Raw genomic sequence first — 20,088 nt, 5'->3', positions numbered from 1 at the left:
GCTAAATGCATCGGAAGTTTCTATAAAGCAAGAAATATAATAAGTATACACCAGTTAACACAATTATATTATTCATTTATACATTGTCATATAAATTACGCAAATATTATATGGGGAAGCACTCAAAGAAACACGCAGCTCGCGCAATAAATTTTAAAAATCGGTTTTTTCATACGAAACAACTTATATATATTAAAAATATATATTGAAAAAAAAAAAAAGATTTTGTTTCTCTATGACCATTGAGTCGACAACACCAGGGAAACCGCCGGCTATAGTCGGCACTATAAATAATGGAATAAAATCAATATTTTTCCCAATCAATATTGTTTACGCATGTTAAATTTCTAATTTTTGCATGATGGATGTAAAAAAAAAAACGGAAAAAAAAGCATCCGATGTTAAATTTTTACGACCACTACTGATGTTGATATATTTTATATACTAATAAGAATGTTGTTTTTATCTAATCTTTAATAGTTTTTATTCTAATCTTGAATAGTGTTTAACATAAAAACATTGTTCAAATTTGAAACAGTTTTTATATAATTATAAACAAATATGAAATAGTAATTTTTATTATTCTATGATTACCATAAACATTTTGGCAAAAACAAAGTTTGATTTACATTTAAGCTTGGTATAGTTATAGTAGGGATGTATCATAAAAGTGTTTAGTAATTATAAATATAATAGTACACTCAGAGGCGTAGAAAGAATTTTTTGGTGTTCGAGATAGGTAACTTCCAGACATGGAGCAAACTCCAAACATTTATATGTTTATACTTATGTCAAATAATGAGGGTTTGCAAAAAATTGCGATGATTGGAGGCTGGGAACAAAAAAGCCCCAACATTTTCGCCCCCCTGCCCCAAACGTGAGAGCAACAAGTTGATGAAGTATTTTTTGTACTATTCTTAACTAGACTTATATTCATCGATAAATTTTAAGTTTCATAGTATTATCTATTAGCGTTTAAAAATTATTACTATATAAAATGTGCAACTCCCTCAAATTGAGGGGGGTTTAAACTTTATATGGTCATAATTTTTGAACGCTAAAATATTTTTAAATGAAATCTAAAATTTATCGATGAATATAAGTCTAGTTAAGAATAGTACAAATAATACTTCATCAACTTGTTGCTCTCACGTTTGTGGCAGGGGGGCGAAAATTTTGGGGCATTTTTGTTCCCAGCCTCCAATCATCGCAATTTTTTGCAAACACTCATTATTTGACATAAGTATAAACATATAAATGTTTGGAGTTTGCTCCATGTCTGGAAGTTACCTATCTGGAACACCAAAAAATTCTTTCTACGCCTCTGAGTACACTATAGCATAAAGTAAAAAATATGCGAACTAACAAACTAAAGTGTAATTACGGTTTTTTTAATTTTTTTTATTTGAACGGTGGTTTATAATTTGCGTGAAGCAGTTTTTAGCAATTATAAATAAATTTTTTAAGTTAACATTTAAAAAGCTTAAATAATATAATCTTATCAAAAATTCATATAAATTAAAAAAAAATGAGGGTAATAATATAAAACTAAACTATATAAAAAAAACTTCCCGAAATGTCATAAGTGAAACTCCAGCTTAAAAATATCACGCGCTTTTTTGTTATCTCCGCAATAGTAAACTTGTATAAGGTAAAATTTATTGCCAGCTGTTATTCACCGAGAGTTCTACTTGCCACGCTGACCATTCAAGTTTAGGCATATTGCTTTCTCTTGGGTAACGCAGAACATTTTATCTTATTAAATATCTTTGTATTATCATCTATTTATTCTTTATCATCTCTAAAGATCAGGTATAGTATCCTCTTTTCTACTCAGTTATAATTGTCTACTTCTTGTTTTCATTTTCTAAGCGTCGTGTTTCCTAAAGTCTTTAATCGATTAAGTTATTCGGTTATTTTATTTGGGTTTTACACAAAAAAATCATTGTTTAGCACCAATAAGCAAAACATCAAAATTATAATTTTTTTAAAAATAAGATAAATCTAAAGGAATTTAATTTTTTGCTAAAACATATGAATTTTTGTTACTTTTTTTGTTTTGCTTTTTCGTGGCTTTTAAATGATAAATGATTTTTTTTTAATTAGAAATCTAAGTTTAAAAAAATATTGATAGTGTTAAGTTAACTATGCAAAACCCTATTTCTAAACTGTTTTATTTCTAAACTGTTTAGCTGCATTGAGTCAATAAATTTAGGCTATGTTCTTTAAATTCTTTTTTATTATTATAGGAAATCTTTTTGTATAATCTGATTCTCTAATTTTAGATATCTGTCTTGAAAGCAGTTTCTGATCTCTTTTGTTACTTCATTGTTATCAATCTTTATCGTGTGCTTCCCAAGAAGGTAGGCTATCTTCCTTGCTACGTACTTAGAACTTGTTAGGCCTTGCCATTTTAATCCCAAGTAATTTTTTAAATCTAAGATTTTCTTATTTTGAATTATTAAATTACAACATTTTGCCTTTTATACTCAAAATCTATTCAGAAATATAAAGATTTTGAATTAATATCTCCTATGTGAATAATGAACATGTTTTATCTTAGATTTAATAGTTCTGTTAATGAGTTTTATAAACAATCTCTAAACTTTTAGAGAGACTTTAAATTTATAAACAGAATTACTGGAATTAATTGAAGTTGTGAGCAGTCTCAATTTAACATTGAATAGTCGAAATAGTGTGTAATTAATACAATACACATAGAGGTTATAGTTAAAATATACATCATTAACAAGGGTTGAAAATCTAAGCCAAGGCTCATATAAAATTAAGTAACTGTATTATGTTTTACATAGGCATTAACGGTTTTTTAAGATTTATAAATTCTATAATAAACTTTTTATTTTTGTTTTAATTTTGTTTCAATTTATTCTTGTCAAAACTTTCATGACAAACTTTCCCAGAATCCAAGCGGCTAACCGAGGCGCTAACCGTTTACGTCAGTTGTCTCTAAGTTGCATATTACGCTAAAATTAAAATTTTCCTAAATTAAGTCTCTGAACTGACAACAGGGCGATAAAAAATGACTCAATACTTTTTTAATTTAATTTTTTTTTACTTAACATATGACCTTCTTCTGCTTTATTATATAAAATAATTTTCAATGTTTATTTACATAATTATTGTTAACTTAAATTTTTAAGACTTTTAGGTCATGTGCCAACTCGGTTAAACATTTTTATTTTTTGACGGGGCGCTGTCTAATTTATACTTATGGCTATAAAAATATATATATTATTCTAAGCGGTTCGTCGGACTGCTTTTAATACTTGTCTAAACCTTTCTTCTTGTCTTTCTGCTTCCTTCTTGCTATCATGGTCTCTTTTTCTTTAGGGCCGTACCTGATATGAACCAAAGCTCAATCGGAAATAAGGTATGTAAATAAATTACGTTTTATTTAATGTAATAAAACACGTGAGCGTTTAACTTCGACAAAAATTTATTTACTAGTAGTTCAACCTCAAACAAGTAAATTGTAATTAGTTACAAAATTCTTTATTTCTTTTTAAAAGACCAAAATTTTGTTTATAATTTTTTAACAAAGATGAGTAATCACAAGTAAGTTAATACGAATTAGTAAAATTTTTATTTTAAAAATATGCTTTGTATGTGTGCTTTCAGTCATAAACAAGCTTTTAATAAGTTGATAAGAGTGTTATTGTTTGTATATATTAAAAATTTAAGAATATATATTTAAAAGAACATGCTTTTAGTGACCACATAAGCTATCGATTTTACAAGTAAAATTTTTTAAAGGGTTTTAGAGTCTAGATGTATTTGATTCCTTAATTTTATAATTGGATATATTGACTGTTATTAACATGAAACTTTAAGGCAAATGATATCTATTTTTTATTTATATAATACATGTTCTGCATATATATATATATATATATATATATATATATATATATATATATATATATATATATATATATATATAGATATATATATATATATATATATATAGATATATAGATATATATATATATATAGATATATATAGATATATATATATATATATATATGTAGATATATAGTGTTGGTTTTCTATATAATTCTAAATAAAAATAGTTAAGATTTTTTCCATTGTTTTATTGCCTAATTTAATATTATTAGATTTAGATTAATTCATTTGCTAATTAAATTTTAAAATTTGAATCAAATACTGCATATAATGTTATATATAAACTTAAGTATGTTAAATCACAATAAACTAGCATTTAAGGTTTTCTCTGTACCTGGCTAATAAAAAAGAATTTTGTTTAAAGCTTATAGTACAAAGACTTAGGTTATAATCAAAACTATAAAATTAGTAAATTTTTTAAAGCTCAAACATCTATGATATGTTTGATTATGCATATGTTTTGTTTGTTTTTCATTTTGAATTTAATAATTTTTTTTTTAGCGTACATACCCTGACGACTCAAACGATATGGACACTAAAAAGGTTGTTATTATTTCAAATTTAGATATTTTTTTTGACTAGTTTATTAAAAAGCATTTTTTTTGGTTTTTTTAAAATTTCTTAATTATTGTTAAAATTTCTTAAAACTAAAAAAGTTGTTTTTCGATTACATGTTTAAATATATATATCTATACTATTATGATTAAAATTCAGATTATAATCTGAATTATATTTAATATAGCAATAGTAATTGTTTTAAAAACTAATATTTGATTTAATATTGTATAATATAAAATTGTTTCCTTTTAAGTCAAAGCAGGACCAAACACCATCAAAAGTCATTCATATTCGACAGATACCTATGGATGCTACAGAGCCCGAAATAAAATCTTTAGGTTTACCTTTTGGTGAGGTTACTAACATGCTTTTAATGAGGTCAAAATCGCAAGCATTTCTTGAGTTGCAGGATGTTGATTGTGCTAAAACTATGATAAACTATTATACTTATGTTTCTCCAACTATTCGTAATCAACCTGTAAGTGTTTTAATATTTAAAAATTCACAATATTTTTTAATAATTGGGTAATTTTTTAATAAAATATGAAGCTACCTAATAAAATGTGGCAAACACTCTGTTATTAAAAAAGGCCAGGGAAGTATAAGCCTTAATACATCCTAAAGTATATTTTTTTTATTCGAAGTTCATGTTATATTTTGTATATATATGCATATATAAACATCATTATGATCAACATGATCATCATCATCATAATAATCAGCAGCACAAAAAAGGGAAGGCTAAAACCTGATGATGATCATGATCATACTGCTGATGATGATAATGATGATGATCATCATCAGGCTTTAGCCTTCATCTTTCAAGCTGTTTCTCTAATATAAACAATCCAGAGCATTTTTTTCTTAACTAAAGCTCATTCATACAATATGTAAGGCACTCTCCGAGTTTTCTTACATCTACCTCTACCATTTTCTACTTAAGCTGCTACCTCTCTACATGCTGATACCTAAATTACATTAATCTTTTCTAACAAATGTTGTTTGATACAGCGTTTTTTCTAATCTATCTAAGATTATGTCTCCTTTTCTTGTCTTGCTAGAGTCACATCACATATCCATCTGATCATCTTCTCATTTGGCAAATACTACACCATATAAATACTAAAGTTTTTATAACAATGAAAAGATATTGTATGCCTGCATCTATAAAAATAGCAAACATATATGTTTATATTCATAATATGTATGCATAAAGTGCATCTTGGAAGCAAACACTCTCTGTGTTTGCTTTTATTCCTTCTGAATAAAAGTTTGGAAGCTTTTATTACTTCTCTTCAATTTTAAGTCAAGCCTCATTCTACTTCCCATTTTTCACCATCTTTTATCACCATCAGCAGTTGCTTTATTAAAAATTAGTCGTTTATTTCATCTTTTTTTTCTTTCTTAAGAACAACTTTTTACAATAACTTTATATTAGGCACTTATAGAGGCACTTTATATTTCATCTTCATGAAATCTAAAGTGCCTCTATTTGCTGACAACTCAACTTTATACTCTTGTCTTGACAAAAAATCTTTACTTTTTAATTGCTTAGAACAAGCAGCCGAGTTTAAATCTGATCTCTCTTCTGTAACAGCATAATGCTTGCAGTGGCTTATGAATTTAAATTCTGGACTTAAAATCCACAATTTTTGTTAGACAACAAAACTGCAAAAAAATATTGCAATATTAGCATTTCTATATTGACAAATTACAACCCTCTTACTCTCAGACAAAGTCTAAAAGCACATTGTAAATGTAATTAGACCTGCTTTATCTGCCAAGCTTGAACCACTTTCCTATTGTTGTAAGGTTGTATTATCTCTATAACAATAAACTGAAACTCATTCTTGTATGGTATTTTAATCAGCAAGTTGCATCATTTTCCTGTATCTGTCCCTTCATGCTATAAAAACTTTTATTAATCCAGTTTTTTTCCTTGAACATCAAAAAAACCTTGTAACTCTTACCCATCTTTATGTTTTCCTTTTTTTTTTATATGACTTTTAGCTTTTTAAGTCCCCAATTATACATTTCCTAGTATTTTAACTTATTCTCTATTTTAAAGTAATTCATAACTTAGTAGTTGCTTTCAATCTTGTTGGAAGTAAATTAGGATATATAAAAATATATAAATGTATGCCAGTATTTAATAAATTGTAAATGTAAGCGTAAAATTATAATATATTAAGTATCATAAATTTTTTTCTAGCCCTAACTATCAACCCCTGCTAATTCTTATAATTTCCTGGGCCAGGTTTGCAAAAAGTTTCATTTTTAGCCGGGGCCCTGGTCACTTACTACAATTAAATGAGTTAGTAGATATGTTTATATAAATATATCAGCAAACTCATTATAAATTTTTTAAATTAGCTTATTAAAAAATTTGATGGAAAAATAAAATCATAAATAGTTCTCAATTATTTTCAAAATCGTTTTTTGTTATTATCAGTGTTTACCAAATTGAAAACTTATTTTACAGTTTAAAAACTAGTCAAAATCAATTTTAAATAAAATTTAAAATTAATTTTAACTTGAAAATTTTTTTTATCTCAGTTGAAATAATAAATTGTTAAAATGCTTTATTAATTATTTTTATTAAAATGTAAAAAATAACTTCAGGAATTTGAGTGTACTTGATTAATACAAATCTGTCACTGATGAAAAAATTTTTTTTTTAAATAAATGAAAATTTGAAAAAATGTCAAAATTAGTTAAAAAGCATTTTCAGTTTTTTAACTATTTTCAAACAAAACTCAAATAGTCATACTCTTCAACCCTCAGAATTAGGGTCAGAATTAGGCATTTGGCATTTCTGACCTAAAAGTGTTAAATGCTGGCAAAAAATTGTGGACCTTGTTTCTATGTTTTATGGTAACCCCTTTGAGACTAATCTAGTCTCTATTTTGTTATAATATTTATTAATTTTTGCTTTTCATAAATAACTAAATAGAAAAATAGATTTATTGACTCTTTAGTATTCAATTTTTATAGGTCTTTTTACAATTTTCTCAACATCAAGAACTTCGTACTAATAATCAAAACAACCACAGGGATAGTGATCGCAATGGAGATTCTGATAGTAGACCACATGGTGGATGTGTTTTGAAAGTCATTGTTACCAATATTATTTATCCTGTTACCATAGATGTTCTTCAGCAGGTGATGATTTGCTAATTTTTTTTTAAATCTGTTTTTAATTTTGTTGTCTTTTAAAAACTATTTAACAGTATTTTGTGTGTGTGTGGTAGCAATATATATGGTAATATAATTATAGTATACATGTATTGTAAATATCCTTTCACATGAAATTTTAATTTAGAATTTATAAAAATTTAAAACATAAAAAGTTTTTCAAAGTATTTTATTTAAAGATTTTAGGTAACTTGTAATTATCTCAATCATCATAATTAATTATCTTACTTGCTTAACTAATTATCTTATTGACTTAAATAATTATCTTACTTGCATAATTAATTATCTTATTTACATAATTAATTATCTTACTTGCATAATTAATTATCTTATTTACATAATTATCTTATTTGCATAGTTGTTTACATAAACATGTGAAACATTATCTTATTTACATAAACATGTGAAACATTATCTTATTTACATAAACATGTGAATAAAATAATACTCATTTTGTACATGTATGTATACATTTTATACAAAATGTGATTAATTTTTTATTATTTATATTTAAAGTTGATTTTAGGCTTTGTATTATTGTTGCATTAAATAATTTGCCAATATAATTTTATATTACTATGACTTTCGATTTATGAAATAGATTTTAATAGCTAATTACTAAATAATAAATGATATGGGTTAATCTTAATGATAAAAATTTGATTAAAGATATTACTTATCTGCATTTATAATTAAATTTAAGTTTATTATTTATTTAGGTTTTTATAAATTAAACATCTAATAAACCATCATAAAGTTTATATAAGTCATCTACGTCTATTTATTCTCAATCTCAGGAGAAGAGTTAAAATATGACGTTTTAAAATATTAAACTGTACTTTTTAAATTAGAAAGTAAAAATGTCAGCAAAACATGTTAATGAAAGTTGTTTGTAAATGTTCTTTAACTTTGATGGTATTTAAGTTTACTTTATAGTAAAAAAGGTCTTTTTATTAAAATTGTATTTGTTAGTTTGATCGGTCAGTATATTTATTGTTTATTAAAATCATTCAAATCAATTTTAGGTTTTCCAAAGATGTGGTGAAATACAGAAAGTTGTTACATTCATACGTAATGATCAGTTTCATGCTCTTATTCAATATTCTAACTCTAAGGAAGCATCAGCTGCTAAAGTACTTTTTGATAAACAAAATATTTATAACGGCTGCAATACTCTGCATGTAGAGTTCTCAAAAATGAGCGAACTAGTTGTTAAATTCAACAATGAAAAAATGAGGTATTTTATAAAACTGTATATTGTAACATTTGCATGTGCTATCATAAACAGCCTGCATTTGCAAATGTTTGCTTAAATTAAGATTTAGGAGTTTCAGTTAGGGGTCATGTAAATATTTTCGTTTTATTTCTTATATATATTTTCATAAATACAACTTCATTTCTAAATAAAGATTAAAAAGTATGAAGGTAAAATAAATTTGTTCATATAGTTTGTGGACATAATGTAAACATTTGTATCTTTACATACTATCAACTTGTGGAATTTTCCGAAAGTATTCATTTTCTCTGAGTTATTGAAGATGTTGTGTGAAAAATGTATTTACAGTCTCTTGCCAAAGTTTAAAATCAATTAAGTATTTTTTAGGTAAATCCATAATTTATTGAAAATGACATACACAAAGCTAAGATTTAATTTATGTTATATATATACATGTGTATATAACATTAATTAAATCTAAGCTTTGTGTATGTCAATAAATTATGGATTTACCTAAACAATGCTTAACTGATTCTAAACTTTTCCAAGAGACTATATAAACAAAATTATTTTAACATCTTTTTTACCCAATTTAATTTGATAATTTGAGTTACTATTTTTTTTATTAAATTGTTATCTTTATTTAGAGACTTCACAAAACCTGATAAATCTAATTATGATAACCTAAATGTTCAACTACAAGCTATGCAAGCCCAGATGAATCCAGGGATGCTTCCTGTTCCAAGTTCTTTTCCACCTCAGCTCTTTACTCAAGGATTTAACTGTATGTAAAGTTCAACAAATTTAACTGTATGTATGGTATAACAAATTTAACTATATGTAAAGTTTAACAAGTTTAACTCTACGTAAAGTTAAATGTTTATGTTAAAAACATCACAAAACAGTTTAGTCTTATTTTTAATTTTTGCACTTTGCTCTTGTATGTAAATAGGGAACAGTATCTATATTACTTGTTTGCTAAACTATTAATCTAGTAAAGTTGCATGCAATTGAACTTAATAAAGATTATCAAATGTGGAGTAGGCATAGAACCTTAGTACATTGTGTGCAGTTAGCATAATAGAAATATTTTTATTGTAGAATTAAAACCTTTTTTTTCAGTTGGTGGTGGTTTTCCAAATATGATGGGCAGTCTAAGTCCTAATAATAACTTTAACCAAAACATTGGTGGTGGCAATCGTCAAGTATCTGTTCTCCTTGTAAGCAACTTGAATGAAAATGTAAGTTATTATGTGGTTTTGATTAATAACTAAATTTTAAACATATAAAAATTCTGCTATTAAGGTAACAAGTCTTGATCTTCATTTTGAAAAAGTTTTAGTTGCCAAAAGTTCTTTTGTTTCTTAGAAATTTTTGTTGTTAACTGAATTTTTTTTTTGTTCAAAAACTAGTTGAACATTTTATCTACATAATTTTCTCATCTCTACTTTATAAAGTTAGCTACAAATTATTTAAATGAGAGTGTTATTTTTAGGGTCATGTATTGTTACCTTAGCAGCACTCCATACATGCACACACATACACACACTCACTACTGCGGATTTAAGTCTCATTGTATTCCACCAATTTGATTTCTGAAATGCATAAATTAATCCTGACAAAGAAAAAAAGTAGTTTTCTCTATTAAATTTATTTTAAGTAAATGCCAACCTTAACAATTAGTTAATGTGTATAAAGGGCTTATCTCTATTTCAGTATGATTTCTTTGGTGATGTTTTATGCATACTTAAGTCCGCGGTATAAACTACATATGTTACTGGCAACTGAAAGTGTTAAGCAATCTGTACTATTTAAAAAACTTGGTTCTGTAAAAATTTAAATTTCTTAGAAAAATCCTTGATTGTAATGTATTTATTAGATTTTAAAATATAAATTTTATAATTTTGCATTCAAATTTAATAGCTTATCTATTTAAAAAAATGTCTGGGGTATTATTAAACCAATTGTTATTCTTTTAATTTTGGGGTTTATTAAACAAAGCAAAATTAACTTTAAAAATTTTGTAATGCATAACCTTTGTCTTTTTAATGTTTACCCTGAGTCCTTTCACTTTCATTTTATCTTTCCAACTGGATTTTTAGTTTTTTTTAGTTTTTTTGTTTTTTTTGTTTCTTTAATTAATTGCTTTATTATTGAACATTATGATGGGTTTAAAAATATTGAAACATCACAAGTACCTATCTTGACTAATCTATTGCATACACACTTCATTTTGAGTAAAATTGTTAATGCAAGTCATATATTTGAAAACATTCATTGTATATAAGTTAGTAAAAAAAATACCCCAGAAAATATATTTAAAAAATAAGATTAAAGTAGTAAATAATTAATTTTGTCAGTAATAATCAGTTCAATCAAACTCATTAAATAAGTTAACATTTTTAATGCAGTTAATTCTGTAGATTTTACAGATTGCATAATTTTACCAGTTGCCTCTAACGCACATACAGTACTCAGAACAAAAGTATCTTTAAAACAAAACAGCAATTATAATATATACTAAAGTAGAGGTTGCTTATTTGATGAGATTTTTATTTTTGCAAGAATTAAATATTCAAATTGAAGATATTTTCATATGCCTATGTTTTTATGCTTTATAATATATTATTTAAAAAAAAAAGAATCAAGTCAACTTTTGTTTTGAGTTGGTATGCTTATACACATACGCACATACACATACACAACAATTTTTAAATTTAATTTTTAAGGTGAAGTTATCTCTTACTCACCTATTTTTCTTTTTAAAATTGTTCAATTCTACTTTTAATTCTATATTTCATATTCACCTATTTCTTTACGTACTTCTAGGAAATCTCCTGTGATGACCTGTTTATTCTCTTTGGTAAATATTTTTCTCGTCTCTTATTGGTTGAAATATTTCACAGTTATTGTAATTAAGTATTTTCTTGAATGATTTTTGGGGCCGTTTATATTTCAAAATTAATAATCTATGGAGCATGTCTTTACAATTCTATCTGTATAAATATGCATCTATATTAAGTGTTCTGTTGTCTACATGCCTGCCTTTTTTAAATCTAAATTATCTTATAATTTTTATATTACTGTTCTGGTCTTTAAAAAATTTCCCAGCTTTAACTTGACTAGAACACAGCCCTTAATTTTTTTGGGGAGAAAAAAATGTAATACTTTGTAATGTGTGTTGTAAAATCATTTAAATTTTGAATGTTAGTGATGTTTAGTGTTAGTCAATTAAGTAAAATTCTCAGTAGCTTATCATTTTACCAAATTTTTGCATTATTTAAAATTAAAATATAGTTAAACAATCCATGTCTGGGTGTAATAAGAATGTTTGTAATTTTTAAATTGTTTACTTCAAATGTATTTTTGCTTAGATTGTTTTTCAAGGGATTTTTTTTGTGGAAAAATAAACATTTAAACATTTATTTAAAAAGGTCATTATGGTGATGTGCTTCGAGTAAAAATATTGTTTAACAAAAAAGATACTGCCCTTATTCAATTTGCAGATGCTCAGCAGGCATCTACTGGTATCTTTTATTTATTTCATTTTTATATTGCATTTTTTATTAAAAACATATATATTTGATTGTTTTTAACATTTCTGCTTTAGTTAAGCTAAAAAATTAAAATAGAAAAACTGTTTTTCAGCACTGCAAAATTTAAACAATGTCACTTTATTTAATAATGAAATGCGTGTATCTCGGTCCAAGCATGACTATGTACATATGCCTAAATCTGATGATGAAGGGAAAGAATTAACAAAAGATTATTCTAACTCTCCACTTCATAGGTTTAAGGTAATTGTTAGATCTATTTATCTTATTGTGTATTAGTTTATTTATTTCATTCACATAATAATTTTGCTGATTTGTTTTTAATTTGCAGAAACCAGGATCTAAAAATTTTCAAAATATATTTGCTCCTATTCAGTCACTTCATCTCTCGAACATACCGTAAGTTTAATTTTGTTAGATTAATAATACAGTTGGGTTATCAGATAGTTAATCGATTACAATGGGGTAACTTAGGAGAAAAACAAGTAAAATCTTATTGTCTTTTCTATGTTGTCTATTTTTTTAAGATAGAAATAGAAGCTATTTTAGCCTTAAGATTTTGACACTATCATACAAGTGTGACTGATAGTGCTGGTGTTACTAAATGTTTGTTAAGGCATGAAACAGAATATTAAGAGTAAGTTAAAAGCATTACTATTTATATTTTGACCAGAGGGTGGATTAGGTGTCAAATTTAACTAAACAAAATCTGTTTGGTTTAGTTCAGTGACATTTTTCAGATTGGTTTGAGAAATCTTTTTTCTATATACAAAGCATCTTTTCACTTGTTAAATTGTTTTCATGGATGATAGCTTACCTAGTCATTTTAATGAGAGAGTTATTAGTCATATTTTACGTGTTTTAAGGGGAATAAAAAAACTAATCAGGCAAAGCGTTTATTTTTTAATATCAATAATTTTTTAATTGTAAATAAAGATGATAAACAACTTTTTTATTCATACTAACATGGTTAAATTTGTACTTTTAATACAGAATTTGAATGTTGAAAAGACTCAGTTTCGGATAAAATGGACTTAGCTCTATTTAGAAAAACGCTCTTTAATTATGTTGAGAAGTATAAATATTATCTGGTCAACAATAAAAAATCAAAACTTATTTACTAATTTTAAGAAATTTAATTAGTGTGCTTGAGTCTAAAAGGTTTTCAGAAGATAAAACCAGGTTAAAACTAAGGATTCTAAAATCAATGTAGAACCAAGAGAAAGTGAGCTATTTTAAGATAATAAATTATACTTGTACCAGTAACCCTGATACTTAAAAACAAAAGAAACTTAACAATAGCTTAATATAACTATTTTATGTTACCTTAATGTACCTTGAGTTAATTTCCATGAAATAACTCAATGAAAAATTAACTCAGAAAACTAGTTATGAAGAAAGCAGTTTTGAATATGACATGTTGAACAATTGTGAATATTTTTTAATTTTTTTCTTTGTAAATATTTCAGTTGTTAGTTATTCAGTTATTGTTTACATCTCAGTATTATCATTTATTTATATCAGTATTTTTAATTGGGCATAATGTTGAAGTTGATTTATTTAAAGATAAAGTTGATAGGAATATAGGACAGAAACCTTGAAAAATTGTGAAGAAGTAAAACATTAAGTTTTAATGTAAAAACATAAGTAACCACAGTAGCCACATTTCTTTTATATTAATAAGTTTTAAAGTAATTAAGCAATGTTTCAACAGTTTATTACAAAAAAATATAATACTAAACCATTGAGAGAAATTAAGGTTAAGCATTGTTAAAATTTTGATGATAAAGTTGTTGCAGCTAGCGTCTGATTTTTTTAATGTCCAAAACTGAAGTCCTTGTCTTGTGATTAAAATTCTGTTTGACTTCTTCTCTGGACAACTTTTTATTGATAGTGTAATGACTTTTTATTTGTAGTATTCATGTGACTTGAAGAACAGTTTGAAAATGGCTCTAGGTACATAAAATTTATTAAAATATGCTTCGGCCAGTCTCTAATTTAAAATTTCAATATCATTTAATTCTAGAGTGTCAGTTATAATTCTATATCTGATTCATACATTTTGTTGTGTTGTTTATTTTATAACACAGTTCTAACATTTCAACATTTTTATTAATAACAAAAATGACTATTCTATGTGTATAATAAAATTCCCAAAATTACTGTATGATAAAAAAAATAAAAATAAAACACTTTAGGCCAATCAAAATTCAATAATCTACTTTTATGATCAAACTCTTTATCGGAGTAACATGCATCGCACTACCCTTGTGTCCTGTGAACAATAAACTTTCTTTAGTATTAAGTTGATTTTGGTGAGATTTCATTCTAACCCAAAAAACTAAACTGTTTATTAAATGACTCAAAAAGAGATAAAATTAACATCACATTTTCTACTTAAGTAAAAAAATCCTAAATTGAGTGGCATTGTTTGGCGGGTTATTAGGCTCATTAGCTACATAACTTATGGTATTCCGGATATAATTTATAGATGTCATTTTCTTGTGTAAAGCCAGGTTGGGCCAAAATAAGTATTTTCTTCTCTTAGTTATCATATCCACATGGTATCTTATACCACAGGTATGATATTCTTTAATAACAGTTGTTTTAATGCCTTTTTTATATATACTTTATTCTTTGGTATTTACAAGTATGTACGGCTCACTATGGCCAACTATATTTACTCAATTACATACATTCAAATCTTGCACACGAAAGTCTTGTAATTAAAAATAAACAACCATGCAAGATAATCAATAAAAGAAAATAAGAGATTTGTTTTGTTTTGCTCGTTATAGAGCAGAGTTTTTAAATAATAGGTTTTATACTACGTTTATTAAACTTTGATATAAAATAGTACGGTTCGGGCTGACTGGTAGATGACGTTTTTAAGCCAATGTTCGGTGGCTATTTTTAGCTCCTTAGGGTATATTATACTGAGGAATATATATTGTTATTTAAAATATATATATTTTAGTGAATCTGTAACAGAGGATGAACTTCAAGAAATGTTTGCTGAGTATGGAACAATTAATAACTTCAGATTTTTTCCTAAAGACCGAAAAATGGCGTTGATACAAATGAGTACGGTAGAAGAAGCTCTTATATGTTTAATTGTAAGTGTTTTTAATCTTCAAAGGTGTCTGAGTTTATTGTTAAATGCATCTCTATAAAACCAGTAAGTGATTCCCTAATCGTGCTAGAGAATCGCAAAAGTATTTAAGTAAAAGCTGATCTATTAATCAAAAAATTTTTTTTTTTTTAGAAACTTCACAATCGAAAATTAAACGAATCCAGTCATCTGCGTGTTTCCTTTGCTAAAAACGAAATGCAATAAAGCTTATGTATATAGCTTATATATTTATAATATGCTGGCATTTTTATTCATTCATTATTCATTCAGTTTTTACTTAGAGTGTAATTAAATTTCAAAATACTATTTTACCTCGTTAAATTTCCATCTCAACGATTGTAATCGGCCTTTGGCTATTTCTTATTGAAATTTATTAGGTTTTGTTGATGTACTTTGGTTTCGTAAATACGAAAGTCGCTCAAATAGTACCTCAATTTTTTTGTTTAAACTTATTTGTTTTTAAAAGTGCTAAAATGGTCTCTTTATATTTTTAAAACTTCTTTTGGTTTTCTATATTTAATCTTGATATTTTCATTCGCCGTATTTTAGTTTTCTTTGAAAATTTCATAGCAATTTCTGAAGTTTTCATTTTGTATACTTCATTCTGTTGCGGTTCTATTGCATTCTTTCGTGTATATTAAGTAAAATTAAGCAGATAAACATGTATATTTATATATTAAAAACAACTCGTTTTTACCTTTTTCTTAATTTTAAAATTTCTTAAAATTTTGTTCTTGATGCGTTGACTGAAAACTTCTGCAAAGGTTTATCAGTACAGAAAATGAAGTCCTGTAAAACTATGCCCTTTGACGTTATCCCAGCCTGGCATTGTGATAAGCGTTCTGTAATGTACGCGTTGCGAAGCAGCGCGTTTTTTTAGTCTAATCGAAGGGTTTTTTCAAGAAATTGAATTTTTTACGAAGCATGACTTTTTTTTTAAAGGAATAAGATTTTGGTTGCGCAACAAATTTGCGTTAAAATGTGTCAAATTTTGTTAACCAGTATTAAAAAATACTATGCCAATTTTTAAAAGTAAAATGAATTTAAAATTAACAGCATATACTTCTTTCAAACTAGCTAAATTATTGGGAAAAAACGAGAATTCATATCAAAATTTACATCAAAAGCTGTTGTTTTAAAAATTATTAATTGGTAAATTGATGATGCACAAACTGTAATGAAACCGACACTGAGTATAAAAATGAGCCTTACTTTACTCCTGAAGTTCCGACTAAGCCAATTTCTGCTCATTATGAACGATTGCTTATTCACGAAAACTAAGATAAAATTACTGAAAATCAAAAGTTTAACTCAAATTGTTTATATTATTATTTTATTAAACATCCTCTGTAAATGTGTTTACAAGGTAAAAATACATAAAAATAGTTTAAGATATATAAAGAGAGAATAAAGTATATCACTTGATAATGTTTTCTTCAAGAGTATTTTTGAGAATTGTTCGCTGTTGCTTTGCATTCCAACATTGAATTGCCTGTACAAAAATTTGATAAGTATCTTCAGGAATTATAATTTCTGAAATAAATTTTCACTTTCTTCTTATCCTGAATTAAGTTTTTCATATTTATTTTATGGATCTTACATAATTCCTTTATATCATCTAAAAATGAATATTTTAATGAACAATAGTTAAGCTGAGAATTGATGATTTCAAAAGTTACTTTATTATTAAATAGGTTTATTTTATTTTGTTGTATGTAAGTCGATATCTCCCGAACTTTAAATAGAGAGTTTATATAGTTTTTGCTATACTTAGAGATATTAAAAAATGACTTAACTGCATTTCTTCCAAGTTTATTAAGTCTTTGCATTGTTGACTCTATTTTCACAGAGTTCCAGACCAGTTAGCGTCGGAATTGCTAAAGATGTATATAACTGAATAATTGAAGATGGATGTACAAACCGGATACCAGATTGAATCAGAGTTTGCACTATTGTTTGGAAATTTGATACCCTATTGTTAATATTTGTTCTATTGAGTGAGGCAAAAATAGATTTTTGTGTATCCCAAATAAAGCCAAGATGATTAAGTTTTTCATTTGGTATTATTTAGTTGGTCGTCTAGGGTTTTCTTGCAATTAGTTAATTGTCTTTTTCCCGAAAGCAACAGTTCCGTTTTGACACCATTGAGCTTTATGCCGTTTAAGTTATTGTAAATATTACACGTTGTAATCAGTCTTTCAAGACCAGATAGAGTAGAGCTAAGAAGAATGATGTCGTCAGCATAAGCAACAACACCTGTAAAGTTTTCATGTATACTAGTACCTATAACGTTATCATTTTTTATAGTTTCGAGTAACTTTTCGTTGTATATGTTATATAAGTGCATCACACTGGGCATATTTTAAATGTTATATTGAATTATTATATTGAGATTATTTTGAATTGAGATATATTGAAATGATCTTGGCATTTATTTAATTTTAGGCAAGAAATAGCGTCTTTTATATTTTCATCAGTAATAGCTATTTCATCAGGATTTTCACAAGTTGGAATTTGACGATAAATAGAACTATGATTTAACCTTTCAGTGTTTAATCGTTTTTCAAATATAGTAGCAAATTCTGCGGTAATCGATTCTTTATCCTTTTTATTGTTTATAGCAAAAAGTTTTGGATTTGAATTCTTTTTTATACACTTAAAAACATTCCAAAAGTTTTTTGGGTTAAAATGAAATCTCACCAAAATCAACTTAATACTAAAGAAAGTTTATTTAAAACTTAATGGAAAAACACATCTTGGAAAATTCACAGGGCTAGACTGCATCTGTTTATAAAATGAGATATAGATATAATTGTCATATTTGAACATGGGCCCCACTAGGGATGAGGTAGGTGGTACTTTAGCACTGAGGGCTGGCAGATATATCAATACACAAACTCTCTCTCTCTCTCTCTCTCTCTATATATATATATATATATATATATATATATAATATATATACACACGCATGCACTATAGCTTAACATTTGATTTGATGGGTTGGTAAACATAATTTGAGTAATCTTTCAGATTAATCGTTTACATTAATTTAACTTTGTTATAAAACTAATTTACAATCAAAAATAATTAATTCTGAAACTACTCTGTTCTGACATTTACAGTTTGAAAACTATTAAAAAAGTTATTTTAAAATCATAACGTTTCTCAAATTAGTTTCGTTCCTTAAAAGTTGTATTTGTTGTTCAGGATTTAAATGCTGTCTCAAAAGAAAGATTTACCAGATTGTTAAGTTATTAAAACATTTCAAGCTTAAATTACAAACGTGAGTCTGTAGCTCAAAATAGAAAAACTTTAAAATAAAATATTATAAATGTTATTATAAATAAAAATGTTTTAAATAATAATCCATTTTTAATCTGCCAAAGAAAAAGAAAAATTCTTATTTTTTTGCACAACCATTAAGCTTGTAGAAAGCTCCAGCACAGGGCCCCGTTTCAGAATATGGGGGCCAAATATCTAAAGCATCAAAAAATTCTTCCACCAACCCCGACAAACATCGTAGCTTATCGCAACTACACCTAACATAATATCAAGCAAATTTTCAATTTTATTTTACATAACTCTTCGATAAAAAAAAATACAAAATATTTTCTTTTGAAATAAAAATATAAACAAAAAACTTTACTATAAAGAGATTATTGCTAAAAAATGTTCATCTTAAAATAATATTTTCTTTTGAAATAGTTATTAGCATTATAAATATTTTAATTTAAGTAGTGGTCTTACTAATACGTTTGCTTTTAAAAAGAGAGAATAAATTACATCACACATGGCGTCGCATGAGAATTATAAGGTTTTATCTGACTTGGTATATGCTGTAAGAATTTAACTCTTGATATTTTATTTTTAAAATATTTTCCTGCCGTTATTTTTTATAAATACCAACTGTACTTTGCTTATGTTATCTATTTTTTATCATCAAACTTAAAATATTATTTTTATAATTTGTTGTTTGTTTTTACTATATATTGTCAATTAAAAGTTTAATATCTAAATTTTTATGACATTAAAAAGATCTCATGCGACGAAAACTTCATTTTCTTTGTTTGACGAAGCGAAACTGATGTCGCGTCTTAACTTAATGTAGAACTTTAAAACATCTTTATGCGCACGAACGCAATTACGCGTCATGTCAAGAACTCGTAAACTTTGAAGGCTTTTTGCACGCGATAGTGCGACATAGGCCTGGCCATTTTCAAAAACACGATCAAGCGAAACTTCACAACAATCCAGAGTTAAACCCTAAAAAAAAAGAATTATAAAAGTAAGAAACAGATAAATAATTAAAAAAAAAAAAAATTGATTGAACTTTATACCTGACTTTTATGAATTGAAATCGCCCAAGCTAGCTGTAATGGGAGTTGCACTCGAGAAACAGTTTCAACAAGAGTTTTGCAAACAAATTTTTCTCGCTTAATTACTAACTCAATACCTTTAGCAAATCGAACCATAGGTAAACCTTAAAAACAATTTGTATTTTAAAATT

The 20,088-nt window shown here is 26.1% G+C and overlaps 2 protein-coding genes across 5 annotated transcripts in view; one reads left to right on the top strand and one right to left on the bottom strand.

The window, feature by feature from the left end:
* Positions 1-1,620: 1,620 nt before the first annotated feature.
* LOC100207428 (polypyrimidine tract-binding protein 1) lies at positions 1,621-15,831 on the top strand. Of its 4 annotated transcripts, none has more exons than XM_065801692.1 (15): positions 1,621-1,736; positions 2,286-2,363; positions 3,352-3,391; positions 4,427-4,468; positions 4,737-4,961; positions 7,478-7,645; positions 8,704-8,915; positions 9,542-9,678; positions 10,017-10,135; positions 11,724-11,757; positions 12,329-12,421; positions 12,543-12,691; positions 12,780-12,847; positions 15,426-15,564; positions 15,714-15,831. In XM_065801692.1, the coding sequence occupies exons 3-15, from the start codon at positions 3,365-3,367 to the stop codon at positions 15,783-15,785; spliced, it is 1,485 nt and encodes a 494-aa protein (XP_065657764.1). In that variant the 5' UTR covers positions 1,621-1,736; positions 2,286-2,363; positions 3,352-3,364; the 3' UTR covers positions 15,786-15,831. The 4 variants fall into 4 exon arrangements, with proteins under 4 accessions (XP_065657764.1, XP_065657767.1, XP_065657765.1 ...); XM_065801693.1 differs by having other exon boundaries at positions 1,661-1,812; XM_065801695.1 differs by lacking the exon at positions 2,286-2,363 and having other exon boundaries at positions 1,657-1,736.
* A 3,625-nt stretch (positions 15,832-19,456) lies between these two features.
* LOC100203838 (ATP-dependent DNA helicase PIF1) overlaps positions 19,457-20,088 on the bottom strand; it is a 9,141-nt gene continuing 8,509 nt past the window's right edge. The window contains exons 7-8 of the mRNA XM_065801690.1: positions 19,919-20,061; positions 19,457-19,844 (exon numbers count right to left, since the gene is read on the bottom strand). Of these exons, the coding sequence (XP_065657762.1) occupies positions 19,620-19,844; positions 19,919-20,061 (368 nt within the window). The 3' untranslated portion in view covers positions 19,457-19,619. The remainder of the gene's footprint in view (positions 19,845-19,918; positions 20,062-20,088) is intronic.

Source organism: Hydra vulgaris, chromosome 07 (assembly GCF_038396675.1).
Source record: "Hydra vulgaris chromosome 07, alternate assembly HydraT2T_AEP".
NCBI classification, from domain to species: domain Eukaryota; kingdom Metazoa; phylum Cnidaria; class Hydrozoa; order Anthoathecata; family Hydridae; genus Hydra; species Hydra vulgaris.
This window is presented reverse-complemented; position numbering and strand designations above follow the sequence as displayed.